General features: G+C 34.0%; 1 protein-coding gene across 4 annotated transcripts in view; it reads left to right on the top strand.

The window, feature by feature from the left end:
- The window catches only part of Invs (inversin), a 163,665-nt gene that overhangs the window by 13,218 nt on the left and 138,055 nt on the right, over positions 1–12,392 (top strand). For all 4 annotated transcript variants that reach the window (XR_006854587.2, XM_046457231.2, XM_046457232.2 and 1 more), the window contains exon 3: positions 12,193–12,359. Coding sequence is in view for 3 of the 4 variants with exons in the window: in XM_046457231.2 (XP_046313187.1) it covers positions 12,193–12,359 (167 nt within the window). In the remaining variant the exon portion in view is untranslated. The remainder of the gene's footprint in view (positions 1–12,192; positions 12,360–12,392) is intronic.

The following is a 12,392-nucleotide window of genomic DNA, read 5'->3' as shown; positions in this document are numbered from 1 at the left end:
GGTCTCTACTCTGTGGTCACTTCTTCAAAGAAATCTGCTCCAATCTCAGTGAAATCTGTTCATGATGTTCTCTTTTGACACTCTGTAGTTTTCCTTCATAGAAATTGTCTCATATTATATAACTGTACATTTATGTGTATGGCTATTTTAATGCCTTTTCCTTTTACAGGCTAGTAGCCTCCATGAGAGTAGACTGGGTCGGTTTAATGCACCACTCTATCCACAAAATACAGCAAAGTACTTGACATATCAAAGGCACATGAAATATATTTGTTGAAGAATTGAATAAATAGTATAATCATTTTTAAGTATCTTTCCTCCCTGGTTATCTATAATTATCTTGAGGGCCAGGACTGAAAGAGCATTGAGTTGAATTAAATTGAATTCAGAGGCAGCTTGGCACTAAATTCCATGGGGGGAAAATTTTTTTTAATGAGACTGCCTCAAGAAAAAGAACCATATAGAATGAATTCTTCATTATTTTAATGAAAAATATAACCTTCAAAGAAAACAAAACATGCAGATTAAAAATACTTTAACCAGCTCAGTCATACAAATTAATTACTGTGTTTCATTATAAAACTTGAAACTTTCCTATAATTTTATATCCCCAAAGAGAAAAATTCTTAAAAACCAAAATGCAATTATGATGTGAAGCCAGTATTGAGTTTATAAATTTATCGATAGATTGATTCCCTGTGTTTTCTGTCATCCTGTCTAAGGCACTCCTGATTCATTACTGATTGAGGAAACACTGCTGCTTATCTTCTAAGGACTGTTCCATTATGTCTTCTGTGTACATACAGTCACACTTTTGCTCTGTGGCATTTCCCAGCACTTTTGTATTTGCACTAAAATGGTAACTAAAATTGCAATATATTTTAAACATCCTCTTATGTAGTACATGTTTGATGATCTCTAAATATGTACTATTTCTCTTTTCTAAACTAGACATATAGTACTATAGATGAATTTTTGTTTTCTTGAATCTTTGTTCACCAACTGCTCAGTGAATTCATTCACTTTAGCATTTTCTGTTTTCCTTTCTCTGTTTCCATGGAGAAGTATGTCAGTGATGTGTTTGACTCCATGGAAACAGATGACTGTCTCTTCTACATACACAACTAATTAAATCGAACACTTTCTGTGCTGCCCATTGTCCTGGAGGAGGACTGAACAGGCCTTCTCTGAATGAGACATCATTTCAGGAACAATTCTTAGCGCTTAACCTAAAACAATGGAGTAAAAAAGAAAGTAAAAAAGCACTAAATGCTGCAAAGATTAATACTGTTTTCTCTGTGTAAAACAAATGAAATAATTTATAAATATGCAAGTGTATAATGATTGACTTTGTTTGCAGTATTGCAGTGACTAGATGGTACCATTCTGATTCTACTGCCACTTTTCTTGCATTGTCCAATGTTGTGAGCAAGCATAATCTCTGAGTCATTTCCTCTCCTTATTTTTAACATCTCTCAACATAGTAGTTAGATCTGGCAAGGAGCCTCGTAAGTGGCAAAGTAGAGGCACTATTTCAGGTTACTTCTTTCTTTACGTCAACTCTTATCTTAAACGTTAGGGCCATTAAATGTGTTATAAATGCTTGCTTATACATATGCATTTATAAAAGTATAGTTGGCTCTCTTTACAAATTCAACCACAAATTCAAGTTTCAAATTTCAATTTTGAAGATTGAAAATTTAAAAAAAATTTTTGTTGTTGTTGTTGTCAAACACAATACCTTTATTTTATTTATTTATTTTTATGTGGTGCTGAGGATCGACCCAGCGCCTCACATGTGCTAGGCAAGCACTCTACCACTGAGCCACAACCCCAGCCCCAAGATTGAAAATATTTTTAAAACTTGTTCTGACCAGGCACAGCGGTGCATGCCTGTAATCCCAGCGGCTGGGGAGGCTGAGGCAAGCAGATCATAAGTGCAAAGCCATCCTCAGCAAAAGCGAGGAACTAGGCAACTCAGTGAGACCCTGTCTCTAAATAAAATACAAAATAGGGCTGGTTATGGGGCTCAGTGGTCAAGTGCCCCTCAGTGCAATCCTCAGTACCACCCCCCCAAAAATCCTTCTGTACTGGAAATAGTAAATACTGACTTCCCTAAACAATATAATATAACAGCTATTTATATAATATTTACATTATAGTAGGTATTATAAGTAATCTAGAGATAACTTAAGGTATAAAGGAAGACTAAGAAAGTTATATGAAATACTATGCCATTTTATATAAGAGACTTGAGCAACTATAAATTTTGTTATCTGTGGGGGTTCCCCATGTATACTGAAAGACACTGTACTATAATATTAATGCTAATAATAGTAATAAAATTAGCCAATATTCATTTTTAGTTTATGTACCAGTCACTGAATTAAGTGTTCTGCAAAACGTTAATTAATTTAATGGTGAAACAAAGAGTGTAGGGGTACTCTTATTTCCTTTTTTATATAGACGAGAAAACTGAGGTGTAAGAGAGATTAATTTGTCTAATAAGTAGCAGCACTGAGATTAAAGTCTGGAAGTCTCATTTCAGAGCCAATGAATTTAACTACTAATCTGTGGAACTCCAGTGTATGTGTACACACTTTCTGTACTTATATGTACTTTCAGATCTATGAATAAATAGAAAGCAAGAAGGACAAGAAAGACAGAACTGATTAGGCCTGAGCCTTGACTGATGAACTGAATCTAAATTGGATTTTTCTAAACTTTTTTTCTTGTACTATGGGCTATTTTGACAATGTGGTGAAGTTGATAGACGTTTTCTTAGAAAAAAAATTATGATCTTAAATTGTAAAAACTAGTTATAAAGTTGTACTATAATTTTAAAAATCAGTTATATTAAAATATAGTTGTCAAATATTTTAAAATTGTGACATAGCAATATATCTACCATAATTTTTAGTAACACATTAAATAGCAAGATCCAATGGCATATCTAACAAATATAATTTTGAAATAACCATGAATGCAAATTATATTTTAAGATACTTGCAATAATTATAATGAGAAAATAAGTAAAAATATTTTGTAAAATATCAAGTTCCCTCAAAATTCAGTACATCCCATGTTGTTGTTCTTATTATTATCATTTTAAGCTCTGAGACCCAGAGCTTAAAAACATTTATTTGTACAGTATATTGGCAGAGTTGAGTCTCAAACCAAGCTATTTGGTGATAAATTCTATGTTCTTTCCATCGTTCCAATGTTGTCTCTCCTTAGCAATAAGCGTATATTTTTAAAATGACAACAAATGCTTTCCTGACATTCTGACAATATGAAAAGTGTGAGGTAAGAAGTAGGTGAAGGCAGATGAAATAAATACATCTTTGGTGTCATGTGTCATTTTAGAACAAGTAAACAGGACGTCAGTAGAGAATGCCCTATTTATTTATGTTGGGCAATGTGGTAATATAGTTATTCTGTAGATTGACACAACTGCCACTTCTAGTGATTGTCATTTCCTTTACCTAATAGAACTGGAGCTCTGGTTTCTGCATATACCAGCCATTATTCAAATTCTTCTGCTTCAGCTAGCCTTGGAATAACTGTATGCTGTTGGACAGTGGCTTCCCAGCATGGTTCCAGCTCAGCTTTCTGAACTGTGTTCAGAAAGAGCATATGCAGAATGCCAGCCCCAGTTAAGCAAGCACCCATTTATTGGTCATGGATTAGAGACCATCTCCACAGTTGCCAGAATAATTAAAACCAAACAGCACACTCACCAGCTATTTTCTATATTAACTGTTCCTGACAAGAATGCATTTTTTTTTTTACCAGGAATTGAACCCAGGGGTGCTTAACTACTGAGTCAATCCCCAGCCCATTATTATTATTATTATTATTATTATTATTATTATTATTATTATGTTTATTTATTTACTTATTATTATTTTATTATTATTATTATTTATTTTGAAACAGGTTCTCACTAAGTTGCTGAGGCTGGCTTTGAACTTGCATTCCTCCTGCCTCAGCCTCCCAAGCCCCATTGTGCCCTGCTACAATGCAAATTTTTAATGCACTCCAATCCAGTAAACATTAATTTTATCTTAAGTCCTACATTTGTATAATAAGTTGCAGTTACTATTCATATCCAAGCAATAAATCATTTTATTTGACCTTCAAAATAAGTTATGATGTCGACTTGATAGGTATGAGTTGAATGTTATAATTGAATAAAATAAGGAAAGGGATTAGGGGAGGAAAATAAATGCGTAGACCTCTCTGTTACTTTTTTTTGGCCAGGAAGCCCTGAATCTGATGATATCACATTACTTAGAAACTATCTGAGAAGCCACCATCTCTTTCCCCTTCTCACCCCGAAGCTACCCAAGACAGGACCCAAGTGAGGCTGATTGTTGCTTTTTCTAATAATGAATAAGGGATATATACTTTCAATTTCCTCAAATAGACAAAATTTGCCTTACAGGCACAACATGTTGGATGGTAGTGACATGACCCAATTAGATCTTCTCTTTTGGGAAATATAAATATCAATTACACACAAACAAAGTCTGTCAGGAATGGGAGATAAGACTTGAAATTTCCCTGAATTTTACAGCAGATTTGGGAAGAGGCAGCAATCGCTCGAGTTCTCTATCCTAGGATAGAGACTTACCTATTAGTCCCATGATTCTGACTTCACTTTGACCCTGAGGAGCATAAGCAATTACAATTATGTGATGATTGCCTCCATTTCTTTGCATTTATTCTCGTGACTACAATTCCTAAATCTGCTCTCTTACTAGAGCTTAAAAGGAGGAATCCCACCTTAAGGGAACTTGTAAAATTAATTACTGTCATCTTGCTAATACCCGTAACTACTATCTTTGCTTAACATTAACAAATAAGACTCTGGTAGGATGGCCCTTTACTCATGTTGAAAGTCAACCAGAGTCTGGACTTTATTTTAGCTTTTTCTTTATAAGTATCACTTTGACTCCAGAAAGGCTTGAACCAATTAAAGGAAGATTTTATAACTATACCACATTTTAAGTTGGTAAATATGGGTTTAAATGAGAACCTATCTATAAATGTAGTGATAGGATCTTTGGAACCTTCTGGACTAGATATAGGAGGCCCTTCAGAGAATACCCAGCAGTACCACTTAGAAGCCTTATGTACAGAGGTTTCTATTTTAGATATGTTGAATCAAATGCAAAACTTGCCTTCCATCTTTACAACCAAGGTTCTGAAAAATACCACCTGCCTCCTGCGGAAATTATACACAACCTGAATATATTTGTAAGGCTCTTCCAGTTTCAAGAGCAATGACCTTTCTTGTTATATTAACAATATGCATGGAAACATATTAGCAAAGTAAGTCATCTAAGAGACTGTTAAGTCTTTCTGGGACCCAATATATCCAAGATTACTTCAACCGTGATTTGGAAATAACTGGCTTCCCTCCTGCTCAATACATACATGTAGTTACTTTCAGCTAGTGTATAAGTACCTGATCGTTCTCTGTAGCAACTTTTTTTTCACTTGAAGTGCCTGGAATCAAAATAGAAGAAAGATCAGTGTAGTAGAGGAAGGGAATTGTGGGGGAAAGAGGAGAGATGGATAAAGGAAGAACAGTGGAATGAATCTGACCTAACTTTCCTATATATATGTGAATATACCACAGTGAATCTCGCCATTATGTATATCCACAAGGCAATATTTTTAAAAAAACTATAATAACAGAAAAATAAGTATAGTAGAGGGAAGGGAATGGGAGAGAGCAGGGAAGGAAAAGGGAAAGTATTGGGAACTGATTTAGAGTAAGTAATATTCCATGCTATTATGTCAAAATGAAGCCTAATGTTATGTATAACTAAAAAGAATCAATAAAAATATAGAAAAAATAAAGTACATGGGAGAAGTTTGGCATCTTTTGGTTTTTATTGTTAAGTACAGTTTATTGAGATGTAATACAGTAAATTTCCCCCTGTTTTAGTATACAGTTATTTAATTTTGACAAACTGGTCTCCTGCTATAGTTTCTTTCAAGAATGCCGTATAAATGAATCATGCAAGTGTACCCATTGAAACTGATTTATTTCACTTGGCATAAAGTGTTTGAGATTTTTCCATGTTTGGAGAGTCAGTAGTTCATTCCTTTTATTGTTGAGCATTATTCCATTGTATGGATGTACTATAGTTTGTTTTCTAATTTTCTAGTTGAAGAACAATTGAGATGTTTCTTGTTTTTAGCAATAAGATGAAACTACCATAAATATCTACTTCCAGGTTTTCATGTGAACATAGGCTTTCATGTTTTTGTTTCTGCTGAGTAAATAACGAAGCAAGAGATTATTAGGCCATGTGATAAGTGTATAATTGAGTTAATAAAATACGGACAATTTTGATAATAGTTATACCATTTTGCATTCCTACCAGTAATGTCTGAGAGTTCTAGTACTTCTATATTCTCATCAGCATGTGATATTGTAAAGTTTGCTTCTGTTTTGTTTTCATTTTAGCCATTATAATAGATGTGTAATGGTATCAGAGTGTGGATTGAATTTACATTTCCCTGTGTATTCATGATGTTGGGTGCCTTTTCATATGCTTATTTGGTGAAATGTCTATTCAAGACTTTTGCCCATCTTTTAATTTCATTATCTGCCTTTTTATTATTCAGTTGTAGGAGATCTTTACTCTGGAATGAAGGCATTATCAGATATGTGTTTTGCAAATATTTTCTCCCAGTTTGTTTCTTGTCCTTTTATTTTCTAACAATGTTTTTCAAATATAAAAGTGTTTTAATTAGGATAAAATCCAATCTATTAATTTATTTGTGGATTTTTCTTTGGTATCATCTCTAAGAAATCTTTACCCAACTCAAGTTCACAAAGATTTTCACTTTGGTTTTCTTCTAAAAGTTTTACATCGTTGTAGGTTTTATGTTTAAATTTGTGATTCATTTTAACATAGTTTTGCAAATTGTTCAATTACAGGCTGAATATTTATGTTTCCCCCAAAATTCATATATTGAAATTCTAACCCCCAGTGTGACGCTCTTAGGAGGTTGGACTTTTGGAAGGAAATTTAGGTCCAAATGGTGGGGCTCTTATGAATGAGATTAGTCCCCTTATAAAAGAGACCCCAGAAACTCTCTCTTTTCCCATGGTGTAAGGATACAACAGGAAATTGTGAGTCTGCAACCCAGAAGAAGGCTCTCACCAGAATCTGAATGTGCTGGCACTCTAATCTCAAGATTTTCAGCCTCAACTATGTACAGTAAATTTCTGTTGTTTTTAAGCTACCCAGGCTACAGTACTTTGTTATAGCAGTCCAAACTGAGTAGGACAGGTGCAAAGTATAGTTTGGGTTGGTTTTGGTTTTTGCTTATGAATGTTAGATTTTTCCAGCTTCATTTGTTTAAAAAGATTGTTTGTCTTTGCAGCTCTGTCAAAAATAATTGATTATATATATATATATATATATATATATATATATATATATATATCTGTTTCTGTACTCTCAAATCTATTATATTGAACTGCATGTCTGTTCCTTTACTACTACTATAGTATCTTCATGATTGTACCTTTATAGTATGCCCTGAAATCAAATAGTGTGAGTCCTCCAACTTTTCTCTTCTTTTCCAAATACTTTTATCCTTCCACTCCTTTTGCTTTTGTAGACCAATTTTAAAACCACATATCCATTTCTATAAAAATTGCTTCTGGGAATTCTTTTTTTTTTTTTTTTTTTTGTTACTGGGGATTGAAACCAGGAGTACTTTACCACTGAGCTACATTCCCCCAAACATTTTTATTTGTTCATTTGTTTTAATTTTGACACAGGATCTTACTAAGTTGCCAAGGCTGGTCTCAAACTTGTGATCCTCCTGCATCAGCCTCCTGAATCACTGGAGTATAGGCATGCACCACCATGCCTGTCATGTCTGGAAATTTTTGAACACATTGTTCTTAGTAGTACTTCATGGGCAGGGTTATTATAAATTTAATTTCTTTAATAGATAGCATACTACATTAGTTTAATATTGCTGTACCACAATTAACACAAACTGAATTTAAAACAATAGCATTTGTTACCTCACAGTTTCTGTGATTCAAGTGTCTAGATATGGTTTAGCAGGCATTGTTGCTCAAGGTTTCACAAGGCTGCAGTCAAAGCGTTAGCCACGTTGAGGTCTCATCTAAAACATCAAAATTCTATTCCAAGTACATGCTTGCAGAATTCACCTTCTTTTAGCTTTAAGATTTATGGCACCTTGCTTCTCTAAGGCCTGAGGAGAGCGTTTCTGCTGATTGAAATGTCTCCAACTTCCTCCATCTCTGACCTGAACTTTTTTTAAAAAGCAACAGGAGGAGTAGGGAGTATGGCTCAATGGTGGAATACTTGCCTAGCATGCACAGGGCCCTGGATTAAATCCCTAGCAACACACACACACACACACACACACAAGGCAAAAAGCAACACAAGGGATCAAATATGTAGCTCAATGATAGAGTGCTTACCTAGCATGCATGAGGCCCTGGGTTCAATCCCCAGAATTGAAATAAATAAGTAAATAAATAGGTTCATAAATACATATATATACATATATGCATCCAAGATAATATGATGAATTTAAAGTTGAATGCTTAAGGCCCTTAATTGCATCTGCAAAATCCCTTTAAATTTTCACAAAACAGAACCTAATCATGGGAATGACATCTGATCATATTTACAGGCCCTGCCCACACTCAAGAAGAAGGGATCACACACACCATATATACTAGGGTAACTTGGAAGCTACCTTAGAGTTTTGCCTACCGTAAATACTGTTGAGGGTATCTGTATTGTAAGTGGGCTGTGATTATGTCTTCCATGGAATTTAAACTGTAAATTTATGGGCATAAAATAGTTCTGCTTTTCCTTGTTTTCCTTCTAATGTATGCAAGCTCTGAAAAATGGCCCCTTCTATCATTCCTGATATTGGAAATTTGTGTCTGCTATTTTTATTGATCAATCCTATTACAGATGTATCATTTTTTTCCAAGAACTTTTAGCTTCATTGATTTTTCTCTGTTGTTTTTCTGATTTTTAACTTCATCGATCTCTGTTATTATTTTTATCCTTCCTTCTGCTTGTTTTAGGTTAAATTTGCTCTCCTTTCTTAGAATACCAAGATATAAGCACTTAGATCATTGGTTTGAAACTGTCCTTATATTTTAATGCAAACATTCGATGCTGTACATTTCCTTGTAAGCCTCCCTCATTTATAGGGTAAGAATCTTACAACAATATTTTTATTTTCATTCCTTTAATTATGTTCTAAATTTCCCTTGAGATTTTCTTTTTAACCCATGGATTATCTCAAAGTGAATTTGGTGATTTCCTGTTATGATACTGACACTGGTTTCTGGTTTAATTACATTATTACCAGAGAACATACTTGGTATGACTTCCTTTTTTTAATCCTTTATTGTTTGGTTTTATAACTCAGAAATTGTCTGTTTTGAAGGTGAATGTTCCATGGGTATTTTAAGACTGTATCTGGCTATCATTAGACAAAGCATTCAACAAATATCAGTTAGATCCTGTTTCTTTATAATGTTGTTCATTTTTCTGTATGCTTGCTGACTTTCATTTTAGAGGTTGTAGCAATTATTGAAAAGGGGAGTCAAAGTGACCAACTATAATTTTGAAAGTTTCAAATGTTTCTCTCAATTCTATCGGTTTTTGCTACATATATTTTAAAGATCTATTATTTGGTACATCTTTGGTACATATACATTTGGAGTTGCTATATATTCTTAGTGAATCTACCTTTTTACTATTATAATAAATGTCTTTGCTCCAATGTCTACCTTATTAGATATTACTTCTCTTCAGCTTTCTTTTGATTAATATTTGTATGTTATATCTTTGCATATTTTTTCTTACTTTCAGCTACCTATGTCATCCTATTTTAAGTGAATTTCTTATAAATAGCATATATTTGGCTCCTCTTATTTTTTATCCATCTCAGTCTTTCATTTTCTAATAACGGATGTTAGAATTTTAAGATTTCCAGTTTGTGTTCACTCTGTGTTTCTTCTGTTTTTAATTCCTGTTTCACTTTTCCTGTTTTCCTTTCCATTTATTAAGCATTTTTAGTATTCTATTTTATTTATATATAGTGGGGCTTTTTCTAACAGCTTTATTGAGATATAATTCACATGTCATACAATTCACCAATTTAAAGAGTACAATTTAGTGGTTTTATATGTCCACAGAGTTGTACACATACCACTATAATTAATTTTTGAATAATATCATTACCTCCCGCCCAAAAGAAATCTGAACCCTTTAGCTGGGATCCTGGGAATCCAATCCCTGCCCCCAGTTTTAGGCAACCATTAATATTATTTCTGTTTCTATAGATTTTCCTGTGCCAGACATTTCATGTAAGTGGAATCATACAACATGTGGTATTTTGACCAGCTTCTTTCATTTAGCATAATGTTTTCAAGATTCATCCATGTTGTAGCATATATTAAAACTCATTCCTTTTATTGAATAATGGTTCAATGTGTGGATATACAACATTTTGTTTATCTACTCATCAGTTGATCAATAGTTTATGGACACTTGAATTGTGCCCATCTTTTGGCCATTATGAATAATACTGCTGTAGACCTTGTGTACCAGATTTTGTGTAGATATGTTTTCATTTCTCTTGAATGTATACTTAAAAGTGGAGGACTGGGGATATAGCTCAGTTGGTAGAGTGTTTGTCTTGCATGTGCAAGGCCCTAGGTTCAATACCCAGCACCACTATTGAAAAAAAAAAAGGAATTATTGGGCCAAATGGTTATTCTGTGTTTAGGGTTTTGAGGAACTGCCAGACTATTTTCCAAAGTGACTCCACCGTTTTATATTCTTTCCACCACTATGTGAAGATTTTGATTTCTCTATATCCTTGTTAATACTTGTTATTATATGTCTTTTGAACATTTTAGATATAATAAGGCTAGATTCTATTTAAATATTCTACTTTAGTAGATTAACAATCTGTTTCAGTTTGGAGTAAATATTCTATTTCAGTTTTGTGGACTGTGATAAAATATCAATTTATCTTTCAGAGCTCTTGTAGGGCTTTTCTAGTCTGCCCTATTTCTGTGCTGCCTAGGCCAATTTAGGACCTGGAAAGTATTCTACCTAGAGTTTAATTATCAGAGCTTTTGCTGTTTAGATTCGGATCAGTTCCATACATGGGTTGCTCAAAAGCATCTATGAACCCATGCATCAGTTTAAAGAACTTTCTCTAGCTTCCTACTCTCCAGAACCCTCCCCTGTTCTCTGGTTGAGAAAGGGTATACCACCACCTCATTGTGATCCTTTGCTTAATTTAGGCAGCTATGGTTGACTGAACTCCTCCCCATAGTCTTTGCAGGGCCTATTGGGAAGAAGAGGTGTGGTTTCTTTTTTAGTATGTGCTTTTGAGTAGAGCAGGTTTAATCAAAAGAGTTTACTTCCCAGGGTTACCTGATCTTTTGACTGGAGAGAGCAGTTATCTCTTGGGGAATATTATATCTGTGCCAGTGGGTTTTTCCAGATTTTAGGCTATTCTAGCACTGGGATAGCTAGACACAGAAGAAAAAAAACTTCAGACTACTTGCCACCAGATTGTCAAGTTTCCAAGACCCTCCTCAGCCTGCCTTCTCTTGTCTTCTTTTTACTTTTGTCTTCTTACTTCTTTTTACTTTTTTGTCCAGGGTTTTTAGTTGTAATTAGCAGGAAGATCAGGATATTGTGTATTTGTCCATCTTGGATAGAATGTAAAACCAACCATGATTCATTTTTGTGTCACTTATAAAAACATATGCATTGCCTAGTATATGATTGGCACTAAATAAGCATTTGTTAACCAAAGAAAGGAGGGAAGAACATAAGTAACTCCATATCTCAAAATGTTCATTCAGTCTTAGAGGAAGAATGTCCTGTAGAATCATTAATCAGTTGAATTCTAGCTCTCCCACTTACTTTCAGTATGAATGTCGACAGGTTATTTAACTTGTCTGAACCTCAGTTTCCATAATACAGGAATAGCAATATCTACCTCACAGTGTAAGTAAAAATGAAGAAATATATCTAATGCACTAGTATAGTGCTTAATAATAAACATTTAATGTAACTCCTACTTATATTAATGATAGACATTATTAAATATCACTGTTTCTTGTACTTACAGGAAACTCTGCTCTTAAAGACAAAGAAGACCAATTTGGAAGAACACCACTTATGTACTGTGTACTGGCTGACAGACTGGACTGTGCAGATGCTCTCCTGAAGGCAGGAGCAAATGTCAATAAAACTGACCATAGCCAAAGAACAGCCCTCCATCTTGCAGCTCAAAAGGTGAGAAGTGAAATTACCTTGAAAATTAAACAT

Source organism: Marmota monax, unplaced genomic scaffold (assembly GCF_021218885.2).
Source record: "Marmota monax isolate L192 unplaced genomic scaffold, Marmota_monax_Labrador192_F-V1.1 WCK01_AAM20220418_F8-fsc00069, whole genome shotgun sequence".
Classification (NCBI taxonomy): Eukaryota; Metazoa; Chordata; class Mammalia; order Rodentia; family Sciuridae; genus Marmota; species Marmota monax.
The sequence above is the reverse complement of the archived record's forward strand: the minus strand, read 5'-3'. Positions and strand labels throughout refer to the sequence as shown.